The sequence below is a fragment of the Lottia gigantea genome, assembly GCF_000327385.1.
Source record: "Lottia gigantea unplaced genomic scaffold LOTGIsca_13, whole genome shotgun sequence".
NCBI classification, from domain to species: Eukaryota; Metazoa; Mollusca; class Gastropoda; family Lottiidae; genus Lottia; species Lottia gigantea.
The window spans coordinates 1,279,995-1,293,348 of NW_008707425.1; the positions used below are offsets into that span (position 1 = coordinate 1,279,995).

The 13,354-nt window shown below is 33.8% G+C and overlaps 1 protein-coding gene across 1 annotated transcript in view; it reads left to right on the forward strand.

Annotated features, from left to right (window-relative positions):
• Window positions 1-5,270: 5,270 nt before the first annotated feature.
• LOTGIDRAFT_157138 (hypothetical protein) overlaps window positions 5,271-13,354 on the forward strand; it is a gene marked incomplete at both ends in the record, with an annotated part of 36,007 nt that continues 27,923 nt past the window's right edge. Inside the window, 2 exons of the mRNA XM_009048911.1 lie at window positions 5,271-5,394; window positions 6,994-7,073. Coding sequence (XP_009047159.1) covers window positions 5,271-5,394; window positions 6,994-7,073 — 204 coding nt within the window. The remainder of the gene's footprint in view (window positions 5,395-6,993; window positions 7,074-13,354) is intronic.

A 13,354-nucleotide genomic window follows, 5' to 3' on the forward strand; every position in this document is an offset into this window, starting at 1 on the left:
GTTTAGAAGTTTACGCAAGGTTGTCTCCAGAAGATTCGGTAAATTATGAAGTATTAAAAGATGCTTTGCTTAAACGATATGAATTAACTGCAGGTGGATTTCGTCAGAAATTTAGAACGGTAAGACCGGAACAGGGTGAGTTTGCAGGACCATTCTTTGTTCGCCTTGAAAATTCCCTTGAAAGATGGATGACTCTTGCAAAGTCAGAAAAAACTTTTGAAGGTTGGAAAGATTTATTATTAAGAGATCAATTTTTGCATACATGTTCTAAGGACTTATCTATGTTTTTAAAAGAACAATGTCCTTCGTCGGTAAAAGAAATGGCAGAAATAGCAGATCGATTCATGATAGCACACGGTAGGTATACTGAAAAGAGCAAGGAAAATGAAAATAATAAAGATGCTAATAATGCCTATCAAAAAAGATGTTTTATTTGTAGGAAGACCAATCATGAAATGAAGAATTGTATTTTATTGAATAACATTAGGTCAAATGCTGCATCTGTTTCCATAGATTCAGAACGAAATGGTAATAAAGTTGTTGGTAATAGTAACCAGCAGAAATATCGCGATGTAAAACAAAAATACAACTCCAAGAGAAATAGTATTAATAAACCAAAGCGTGACTTTAATAATTCAGTTAATGCTTGTGTTTCAGATGATGGTATCGATAAAGATGAAATTTCATATTTAAGTGCATCTTGTAAAAGAGCTTTGGCTTATAACTGTTCAATGCCTATTCCCTGATGGTTATATAAATGGTTATATAAATGATGTTAAAGTAAGTGTATTACGAGACACTGGCTGTTTGAGTGCTGTTGTGAAAGATTCTCTTGTTTTAGATAGTGAGTATACAGGAGAAATACAGAAATGTATTTTGGCAGATGGTTCGAGTAAACAAGTACGAGTCGCTGAAATTGTCGTTAACACACCTTATTTTACAGGCACTTTGCAAGCTATATGCATGGAAAATCCTATTTGTGATGTTATCATAGGTAACATAGAGGGTGCTCGAACCAGATGAAGGTTGGTCTGATTGTAGTGAAGTTTCAGAGGAGAAATCTGAAGTTATAAATGTCTTAACAAGAGCACAAAGTAAGCGTTTGAATAAACCACTAGAACGTTTGGTAGTTCCAGAATCTGATATTGACAATGTAAGTATGGCTGAAATCAAATCTGGCCAATCATCGGATATTTCACTAGAGAGTATTCGTAAAAAAGTAGATAAAGACATCATACAATTTTCAGGTAATAATTTTTCTACTTTTATTGTCAAAAATAGTTTAATCTATAGGAGGTTTACTTCTACTGATTTAGAATGTGACCAATTGGTTGACCATTAAACAACTTGTCACTACTCCTTATCATCCAGCATGTAACGGATTAGTAGAAAAATTTAATGGTACTCTTAAAGCGATGCTTAAAAAGATGTGTGCTGAAAAATCAAAAACTTGGGATAGGTATTTAGCCCCTGTTTTGTTTGCATTGTTTGAGAAAGCCCTCAAGAGAGTCTTGGATTTAGTCCTTTCGAATTATTATAGGAAGAAATGTTCGAGGCCGATGCATATTCTTCACGAATTGTGGACAGGTGAGACTTTAACTAATGAGGTTAAGACTACGTATCAGTATGTTATTGATCTAAAACGTAGATTAGAAGATACTTGTTATTTAGCTAGAGAAAATTTGCTAAAATCCAGTAAAAGGTACAAATATTACTATAAAAAATCCAAGGATAAGAATATTAAAATTAGAGATTCAGTTTTGCTTCTTCTACCTACAGATCACAATAAATTACTTACGCAGTGGAAAGGCCCATATAAAGTAGAAAACATTCACAATCAACTATTACCATCTTTCATCACTCACTTTATCTACAGTCACTAGTTATTAACTACAATATTACCATCTTCCATCACTCACCTTTATCTACAGTCACTATTAACTATCATATTACCATCTTCCATCACTCATCTTTATCTAGTCACTGTTATTAACTACAATATTACCATCTTCCATCACTCACCTTTATCTACAGTCACTATTAACTATCATATTACCATCTTCCATCACTCATCTTTATCTAGTCACTGTTATTAACTACAATATTACCATCTTCTACCACTCACCTTTATCTACAGTCACTATTAACTACAATATTACCATCTTCCATCACTCATCTTTATCTACAGTCACTAGTTATTAACTACAATATTACCATCTTCCATCACTCACCTTTATCTACAGTCACTATTAACTATCATATTACCATCTTCCATCACTCATCTTTATCTAGTCACTGTTATTAACTACAATATTACTATCTTCCATCACTCACCTTTTATCTACAGTCACTATTAACTATCATATTACCATCTTCCATCACTCATCTTTATCTACAGTCACTATCAACTACAATATTACTATCTCCCATCACTCACCTTTATCAAATACAAATATTTCAAAGCAGTCTTGTATCAGTTGGCAACATGCTAATCTCCATGTTAATGGATGACTTCTAATTAGTATTTACCTTTCTGATGATTAGGATTATATGTTGGTTTACCAAACTTCATTGATGTTATCAATTAGCGACTTCTATCCATTTACAATATACCCTACTGCTCATGGTGGGAATGTTTTACTTGCCAAATTGGACTTGACTGAAAATATAACAAGAGTTGCAAAAGGTCAACCATTGTAGTTAAATATATAATTATCAAGTTATGTGTGTACCATATTCTGTGTGTCTTACAGACTGTTAACACTTGATGGTAAGAAAGTTTGCAAGTATTTCATATCACCTAATCATTATTAAATATTGGATGATGAGCATTTAGGCATAACCAAATGTTAAGAAAAAGCCTATACTAGGTTCAAGTTTACATCACTATATTAAGCATAAATATATCATATACTAGTTTCAGACAACAGAACTCAGTAAGTTACACATCAGTAATTCAGTAAGCAATAGTGTTGACTGCGAAATCAGCAAGCAATAGTGTTAACAATTAATTCAGTTAACAATAGTGTTGACAGTGAAATCAGCAAGCATTAGTGTCAACAATTAATTCAGTTAACAATAGTGTTGACAGTGAAATCAGCAAGCAATAGTGTCAACAATTACTTCAATTAACAATAGTGTTGACAGTGAAATCAGCAAGCAATAGTGTTAACAATAAATTCAGTTAACAATAGTGTTGACAGCGAAATCAGCAAGCAATACTGTCAACAATTAATTCAGTCAGCAAAAGTGTTGACAGCGAAATCAGCAAGCAATAGTATCAACAATTAATTCAGTTAGCATTTACAGGGTTCATACAGCACTTTGCCTCAAAAATTCAAAGACTTTTCAAGGACTCTGGGCTTTGAAATTCAAGGACTTTTCAATGATATTAGTCTGACAGAATACACATGTACCTAACTTCTGAACTGTGAAATCAACAAAGATAGTTAATATTTGTCAATGGGGTTAATGATAAAAATATACACAATTTGACTCGACTCAAAATTCAAGGACTTTTCAAGAGAAAATGGGTTTTTTATGGTGTTTTCAAAGACCTTTTTTGAAATCAAGGTTTTTCAAGGCAACGGACGGAATTCAAGGGTTTTTCACGGCTATGTGAACCCTGATTAATGTTGACAGTGAAATCAGCAAGCAATAGTGTCAAAAAATAATTATTTTTACTTTTCAATAGTAATGGTAAATGATATATTTCTTCATATAATTTATTGCAAGTAGCCAAAATGTCTGAGTCAATCGTGCTTGCTGTCTGGGGGAGTCCAAATAGACTTTTTAACAAATGGTACTCTCTTGCGTCTACCGAGTCTATTCCGAAAAAAGGAAATTTAACTTTAAAAACCGTATTAGTTTTAAACCGACAATAAAATTGGTACATTGGTGAGAGGTTTGGATATTGGAATAAATATCTAAAACTCTTTCTTCAAAGGGAGAAAGTTTTTCGCAAGTTGAGGTCAATCGTAGTTCCTCCTAATTTGAGAGCATTTTCCCTCTGCGTTCAGTTTAAATGGGAGACCCATGAAAAATAAATACTTTTTGCAGTGGGGGACATCCCGTGGAAGTTAAAGCGAGGAAGTATTAGCACAGTGTAAATTTGGGTTGAGTTGACTCCGCTTCCATGTCTTCAACTACACTTACGCATTTCAAGAAGTCTATGATCTTTTCATACTGGAAAAGTTTATCTTTTTGGATTTGGCAATATGACTTTTTAGTCCAATAAATTGCTTCTGAAGTGAAATTTTTCAAATTATATTCCAAAATATTGCACGCTCTGATCACTTTTTTGGTCAGCTGTGAATCATGATTCTTAAGTGCCACTGCCACACTTTTAGCCTAAACATTATTTTTGGACTCGATAGCCAAGGAAATATCAGGATTTTTCAAAGTTGGTTTCACAAACCGATTAAGATCTGAAATTTTAAATAGAAATCCATGTGTAGGAGTGTCACTGGCTTGCCTTGAAATGACAGAAGTATGCTGAAGACAATGCAAGCTCTGAAAAAATATCTTGACTGCTGGGTTGGTCTCCTGTCTCTGGTCATTATCTTGTTTGTGATGGGCGATGGTAGTTGTAATGTCGGTGGTTTTCAGTCTCCGATACTATTGGCACGAATAGCTACTATTTTATACTAGCTACGATTAAAAATTTATCAAACATAAAACAGTAAACAGTTCTATGGGTGAAATGAGAATATGACAACACGTCACCTTGACCTTGTGAAAATTCATAATCAAGGCACCGAAAAATAATTTGTGTAAAAGAACCTGATTCATAATGTGATAGTCTTTCGGCTTATTTTGATGGTCTTCGGAGGTGAAAAGATGCACTTAAAGTTTTCCGAAAATTAACATTTAAAACTACTCCAACCCATTTAAATGCTACACGAATTTTATCTGCCGATAAACAGAATTTTCCAGATAAATGTTGCATTGGAAAAGTTTGGTCGAATCGTCTTTAAATGTACATTATGTCCCTGTGAAGGTTGAAGTGGACTCCGTATTCAGTAACTCTCTGTTTTACAAATGCAGGTGGTTGAAATCAAAAACGTCTATAAAAATAAACTTTTGATAGTTACAAGAAAAATGAGTGCTTATTGGAATATTATTTTCGAGTCTATAAAGTAGACACTTATATCTCCGTTGTTGAATCTTCTGTACTGTATGAAGTTGAACCTGTAAGGTGATTGATGTGTAGTTAACTTCAACCCGGAAACCGAATAAAAACAAATGAACCCACGTGCTGGCGATTGAAAATGGCAACTGGATCCACGGAACTTATGTTTGTACAGAGATTAGCTTCCAATGAAAGAAGAATAAGAGATAAAGCAATTAAGAAAATACGAAAATATCTTCATGTTCGTTCTAAGTCAAAAAAAGGTATTCATAATGTGAAAGTTCATTGATAACATTAATTATAGCCGTAGGCCTTTCTATATAGCCTTAAATGTTGATTATTGATGCCATTTGGATAATCTGTGGCCGGGAATTATAGTAGGTTTTAATGTGAATGAAGGCATGGCCTTGAATGAGAGCGCAGATTTTTTTTATGATAAAATAACAATAATTAATAATTAACTAAAAAAAATTCAACCTGATCTGTATGTAATGCAAACTACTTTGTCTTCTAATCATATGTCACTGTGTGAAGGCAATCTTCTATGCGATAGAAGACTATGGATATATCAAGGTCTGTACTTGCAAACAAATCTAGAGAAATCTGTATAAGGTGTGAAAGTAATCATCTATAGCGATGACGTCATTATAACGTGACGTATGATGTCAACAAAGCCGCCATCATTGCCTGGAAGTCTTGGGAAATTAGGTCAAGGCTGTCATTTTATTCCTTATGACGCACAAAATATCCAGGAAAAATAAAAATAAAATGTAAGGGTTGTTAAGTTGGTACTAAACATCCCTTTCTGTGTTTGAAACAATTGTCGTAATTTTTTTAAAGAATTACAGAATATTCATTCCGAAACTACCCCGATTGACTGCGATCTAATTGTCAACAAACATGGCAGCCCCCATAATCTGCTATCTTTTTTCTCACTCTTTTTTTTTACTACCCGTGGGGCATAAATATTCGGAAACGAATTGATGTATATGTGTGTGTTACCATTTAGAGAGTTGTGGTAAAGCAAATATTCGTCTTTTCAAATATACATGGGTTTTGCTGATCCGAGGTATAGAAATAGGTATAAAACCCCCTCACCCGCAGAGATGCGGAATGTCCCCATTTAACATGGCTTCTTATTTCTGTCTCTACACCAGCTGACATATTCTGTCAAAATATCTATCAGAGACTGGAATAGAGACAGATGTTTTGGTCCATTATACCTGGCACAGAGAGGATAGGAATTATAGGTCATGGCAGTGGCTCGGTCTATTTGCCACATCTGTCCTGACAAAAAGTTTACAGAATGCCCTTTTCCGATAAGTCTCAAAATATCTTTGCGTTGATAAAAATATGATTTTTTGTAAGTTGACATTTAAGAGAAGCACAATTCTTTCTTAGAAGTTTCAACTTCAAAAAGTACCAAAATTGTCCTCTGTAAAAAAAAAAGTTTGAAGACATAATTTTGTACTCATTCAACACAGACATTCAGGTACTATTTTGAGGCTGTTATTCCAATTCTCATAAAAATATTGGAAAAAAAAAATTACTTTGCTCAGATGATAGTATCACTTTGATCAAATTCGAGTGTGCTTGACCTCCCTAGATTTAAAATGGCAGATGTAAAGCTGGGAGTCATGATTCAGCTTCTCCAACTACTCCAACCAGATTTGAGTTCAATGGATTCCCCAGGCCTTCCATTTACAACGTTCATGATTCATGTATTATTACATGACATTAGACCAATTAAACACCAATTAATCAAATGGTAATTAACATGAAACAAATGAAGAACTATCTTTGAAATAATGGTTTGAGAATAATTGAATTGCTGGTAACATAATTTATTTTTCTCTTTGTAGAATTCAGCGCTGAAGATTTCCTTAAGATATGGAAAGGATTACATTTTTGTTTGTGGATGCAAGACAAACCATTAATTCAGGTAAAGTGATGAGGAAAAATTTCAATAAGTGTTGTTTGAGGAATTCACATAATTTAAAAACACTGCAACTTGAATTTGCCTCAACATTTTTCAGATCTAAAACCTTATGCATATTTTCAGCTTGGTTCCCACCCTTAAATTGATGCAGGTCAATGGCAGTCTTAATGGACATAAACTGAGACCCTCTGCTACCAGATCTCAACAGTTAGATATCAGATACACGGGGGCCAATGCTGCTGTGCTTTCAAACTTTCCCTTTTCTAATCTAATCCCTTAGGAATATTTAAGTGACTATGAAACATTTTTTCTTTCCATTGTGAAAAAGTCATTTTTATACGCCCACATGAAATGGGGCTTAAAATAATAAAACTAATATCAAAATTATTCCTCCAATGTTTTGTGTGTCTAAGATGAAACTTGGTGTGTGAGTGTTTGTAATTACCACAGGATGAAGTCTGTTGCAATAAGATGATATCGTGAGATTTTAGCACTAAGCTAGTTTAAACGTTAAGACAACCTCATCTATTTATTCTTAAATTCAGTTGCTAACTTTATGCTGATCAGTTTTAAAAAAATTTTCAGCATTATATTTTATACGATAGCCAAAATGTCTGATTAGATTATTAGATATGTAACATGGCTCCTTAAAGTCTTACTAGGGCACTTTGGGTCATTTTGTGGAGGTTGGTCAGAAATTTATCTTCTTTCAGCCCATCAATCTGCTTCCTACAAACTATTGGTATTTCGAGAGCAGTGTTACGACGCCTATATCTCACACTCTTGCATTTTGGTAAACACTAGAGTTTGATAAGGGACTGATATCACAATGTGCATCACATACCTAACAACAGGAATGCAACACTAGATACCTTTGGTATTGATAAACAAAAGACTAACTGATAGAGAATAACTCAACCTCTTCAGCCTCAAATATACTGGGTTACTTTGCCATGTCAACATCAAAATCTGATCATGTGTCTTAGATCTTGGGCCTTATGTGCTAGCTTTCAAATAACTAAAAGTAGAAACTATAAACAGGATACTTTATAACATTACAAATTGTTTATTCCTGTAAATTTTTGTATATCACGTTATTTAAACCTTAAAAACTTGTCTTGAGGCGATACACAAAAAATCTCATATCTCCCAACTCTATCCTGTTCTTGAAAATAAACTAGTGTCCAAAAGAAACGATACCACCTGTTTGCAACGACATAAAAGAAAAACTAAACAATGCAGAAGTTTAGGATTGGTGTTATGCTTTTGAGAAATCCTTTCACAACATCTGTACAAAAATTTCATTTCAATAAAATCTGGTCAACCAATATGACAAGCTTTTAAAGATGGGTGGGGTCAAAAAATGAACATTTCGTTAGAGCACTGATCACAGAAACAATGGGAATTGTCTCACCACACGTCACAGTTAAGTCAGTAGTGGGTATGTCCACCGTGAGCATCAAAACATGCCAGAACACGCCTACAGACTGATGACATCAAACTAGTGTTAACACGGTTAATCAGTTAACCAATTTCGGGTAGTATTTCACAGGTAACCGGGTCTGATTTGAGATAATCGGTTAACCGTGAATTTTATAAGAAGTAAAAAGATAGCAATTTTGACAGAAAATCCATCACTGTATAAGTCTTTAAGCTGTTTTCTTTAGTAAATAAACATCTTTATCTCTTTGAATAATTGAGATTAATAGATAGGGTATCAATTATCAAAAACACTAACGAGTTGCAAGATTTGTGGTCAAGATTATCAAGCCTCTTTTTTGATATAAGTTCAACTAATTACTGGTTCTGGATAATGGTCTTAGTTTGTCGACAGTCGCCGTGTGCACTGTTACGTTAATTAGGTTAAACAAATAAGCACTGTAATCATTATCGGACGTTCGGTACGCGCCATGGTTTGTTGAATCTTGTAATCTAAATGTCAATTCTTTTCAAAATTTACACACCTTCCTGTGCTTAGTCTACAATAGTTGCAGCACCCATTCAACATTCACGAACCTTAGATATAGGCGACAATGTGCATAAATATATTTTGGATCTTTTTTGCAAAACTGGAAGTGCCACAGTTCAATATGTGCAAGAATAGAAAATCTGCTCTCATTTTTCGGTCGATTTCCTTTGGGTTTGCATTTTTGGAATCTACTGGCAAAATCTAAAAGAATAGCACTTTCAAAATTTCAAAATTCGAAAATTTGTCGCAGACATTTTTTTTGCCAAATTTTGCATTTTTTTCAATTTTTTTGCTTTTTGTCTGATTAATCTGAAAAAAATTGAGCAAAGACAGTTTAAGAAAGTAAACAAAATGGTACAGTCAAATTTTCAACTTCACTTCCGTTTAAACAGGAAATTGATTTTCACTTCCGGTTGAATAATTTCCGGTGTAATTTGTAGAGCTCAACAAATTTTATACTGATAAGTAGACAAAGTTATGACAAAAAAACGAAGAAAAAAAAATCCGATTTTATTCGATTTAAATGATTTTGGTGTTGAATGAAAAGATAAAAAAAAACATGACATTAGGAAGCCGTTTTTCGATTCTTGATTTTGCTTTTTTGCAACATCCAGTTGAATTTTTACGAAGTTTAAAGGGTCATATCTCGTGATCTTGACCTTTGATGACCTTGACCTTTACAATGCTGATCAGTAGTCATTTTTAAGACAAAATAACAAAGAAAGAAAAATCCGGACCGGAAGTCATACTATGGCCGCCTTATTGATATGATACACTATTGTAAAACTCAAAATGGGGCCATAGGGTAGAGATGGATGTGAGAAATTTTGATGTGTTTGTTAACTGCAATTGATTGCCCAAAATTGCTTGGATTTTTTGAATTTCGTTTTTGCTTTTTTGCAATTTACGGTTGAATTTTTTTGAGGTTTGGAGGCTCATATCTCATGACCTTTACGTTTAATGACCTTGACCTTCATTAGGTCAAAGGCCATTGACCTTGGCTATCACTTGATGCTTTGACATTTGGCATCCGATATCTACTTCCGGTTTTATGAGGGTCTGAAAACAGCAAAATTCACAAGTTTGAACTGCTCCAGCACGCGACCTAATTAATTTAGAGTGTTAATTTTTTCGGATTCTTAATGTGCATCTCATGCTCTTTCCAGCGATGTATAACAATCCTATTTTTAGAGCAAAATGAAAATGTATATTTTTAAAATTTAAATGTTTTTCACAATATTTTTTGTCTCTTTGAGCTTAGTTTATGTATATCTTATGACCTATTTGATGTAGGAGCTAGAAATTTGGAACACTACTAGACATTTTTAATATGAATAGAACTATGACAATAGTTGAGGTGGGTTTGGCACATCCGGGTTAAACTGCAAATCGTTTAAATCTGGGATAGGGGCATAACTCGCATAGTTTACTTTTGTTCAAAAAGGGACTTTGCACACAATTACATCATCCATTTGGCCAGTTTGTGTTAAAATCTCAGTTGTGTTAGCCTTATAGTTCAAAAAAGGGAATGGGTTTTAGAATTTCCTTAATTTCAATTTTTGACCATGACTTTTGTTGACCTTCCTCTTTACAAGGTCAAAGGTCATTGACCTTGGCTATTCGCTGCTACTTTCATTTTTCGCTTCCACTTCCGGTTTTTTTTTTTTTTTTTTTTTTTTTCGAAATTTACACACCTTCCTGAGCTTAGACTACAATAGTTGCAGCAACAATTCAACATTCACGAACCTTAGATATAGGCGACGAAGTGCTTAAGTATATTTTGGATCTTTTTTGCAAAACCGGAAGTGCCACAGTTCAATATGTGCAAGAATAGATAATCGGCTCTAGAAGTCGTATTTTTCGGTCGATTTTCTTTGGGTTTGCATTTTTGGAATCTACTGTTAAAATCTGAAAGAATAGCAGTTTCAAAATTTCAAAATTCGAAAATTTGTCGCAGACATTTTTTGGCCGATTTTCGAAATTTTTTGGACCATTTTTCATTTTTTTTTGGATTAATCTGAAATTTTGATAAAAGATGCATGTCACTAATGTAAACCATTTGACGTATTCAAAATTTTTGCGTCACTTCCGGTTAAAGTGGAAAATCGATTTTCACTTCCGGTTGAATAACTTCCGGTGTGATTGAAATATTTCAACGAAATTATGTATATCGTTATTAAACTAAATTCTATGGCCGATTTTAAAATAAAATTTAGTCCGAAAAAAATACTTCGGCCGCCATCTTGATTTGATACTTTTTCATAAAACTCTAAATGGGGCTTCGGGGGAGAATGGGATTGGTCAAATTTTTATGTTGGTGTATACTTTAGTCGATGGCGACAAAAATGTTGGAAATGGATTTTTGAATTTGACTTTTGCTTTTTTGCTACTTCCGGTCGAATTTTTTCAATTTTTGAAGGCTTGTATCTCGTGACCTTGACCTTTGATGACCTTGACCTTTGTAGGGTCAAAGGTCATTGACCTTGGCTATCATTTGATACTTTGACCTTTGACCCCAGACATGTACTTCCGGTTTTATAGCTATCCGTAAAAAGCCAAATTCGCAACTTTGGACTGCTCTAACACGTGACCTAATTAACCTAGAGGGTTAATTTTTTGGTTTCCTAATGTTCTTCTCATGCACTTTACATAGATATAGAACAATTGCTTTTTTAAAGCAAAATTGAAATTCGTGATTTTTTCAAATTTGAGTTTTGTTTTACCATATTTGTGTCTTTTTGATCTTGGTGTATGTATATCTTATGACCTATTTTATGGAGAACCTTGATATTTGGAATACAACTAGACACTTTGAATATAAATTCACCTATGGCAAAAAAATTGGGGTGGGCGTGGCACATCCGGGTTGAATTACTAATTGTTTACATTTTGGGGCTGGGGCATAACTCGCATAGGATACGTTTGTTATAAAAGGGACTTTGCACACAATTACCTCATCCTTTTGGCCAGTTTGTGTTAACAGCTCAGTTGTTTCGGCTTTATAGTTCCAAAAAAGGAACGGGTTTTAACATTTGGATATTTTCATTTTTCGATTTTGACCTTTGTTGACATTTGTTGACCTATATCTTTTGACTTGAATAATGTAGAAGCTTGAAATTTGAAACACAACATAACATTTGGAATATCAATTACCCTATGCAAAAAAATTAAGGTGGGCGTGGCACATCCGGGTAATATTACTCATTATTGATATTTTTGGCCAGGTGCATAACTCGCAAAGTATAAGTTTGTTCAAAATGGGACTTTGCATACAATTATCTGATGAATTGAGCCACTTTGTCTTAGAAGTTCGGTTGTTTCCGCTTCTTAGTTCAAAAAAAGGAACAGGTTTTGGAAATTCAAAATTTTCAATTTTTGACCTTGACCTTTGATGACCTTGACCTTTATTGGGTCGAAGGTCATTGACGTTGTCTATTAGTTTATGCTCTCATATTTGACCACTGACGTCTACTTTCGCTTTTATAGCTGTCCAAAAACATCCAAATTCGCAACTTTGGACTGCTCTAGCACGTGACCTAATTAACCTAGAGAGTAAATTTTTTCGGTTTCCTAATGTGCTTCTCGTGTACTTTAAATAGATATATAACAATCGTTTTTTTAAAGCAAAATTGAAATTCGTGATTTTTTCAAATTTGAGTTTTTTTTTTACAATATTTGCGACTTTTTGAGCTTAGTGTATGTATATGTTATGATCTATTTGATGTAGAACCTTGATATTTGGAATACAACTAGACACTTTGAATATGAATTCACCTATGATAAAAAAACTTATGTGGGCGTGGCACATCCGGGTTGAATTACTAATTGTTTACATTTTGGGGCAGGGGCATAACTAGCATAGGATGCGTTTGTTCAAAAAGGGACTTTGCACACAATTACCTCATCCTTTTTGCCAGTTTGTGTTAACAGCTCAGTTGTTTCAGCCTTATAGTTCCAAAAAAGGAACGGGTTTTAACATTTGGATTTTTTCATTTTTCGATTTTGACCTTTGTTGACGTTTGTTGACCTATATCTTTTGACCTATATTATGTAGGAGCTTTACATTTCGAACATAACGTAACATTCTGAATATCAATTAACCTATGCAAAAAAAATTGAAGTGGGCGTGGCACATCCAGGTTAAATTACTCATTATTGACATTTTTGGCCAGGGGCATAACTCGCAAAGTATACATTTGTTCAAAATGGAACTTTGCATACAATTACCTCATATATTGAACCACTTTGTCTTAGAATTTCAATTGTTTTTGCTTCATAGTTCAAAAAAAGGAACAGGTTTTGGAATTTAAAAATT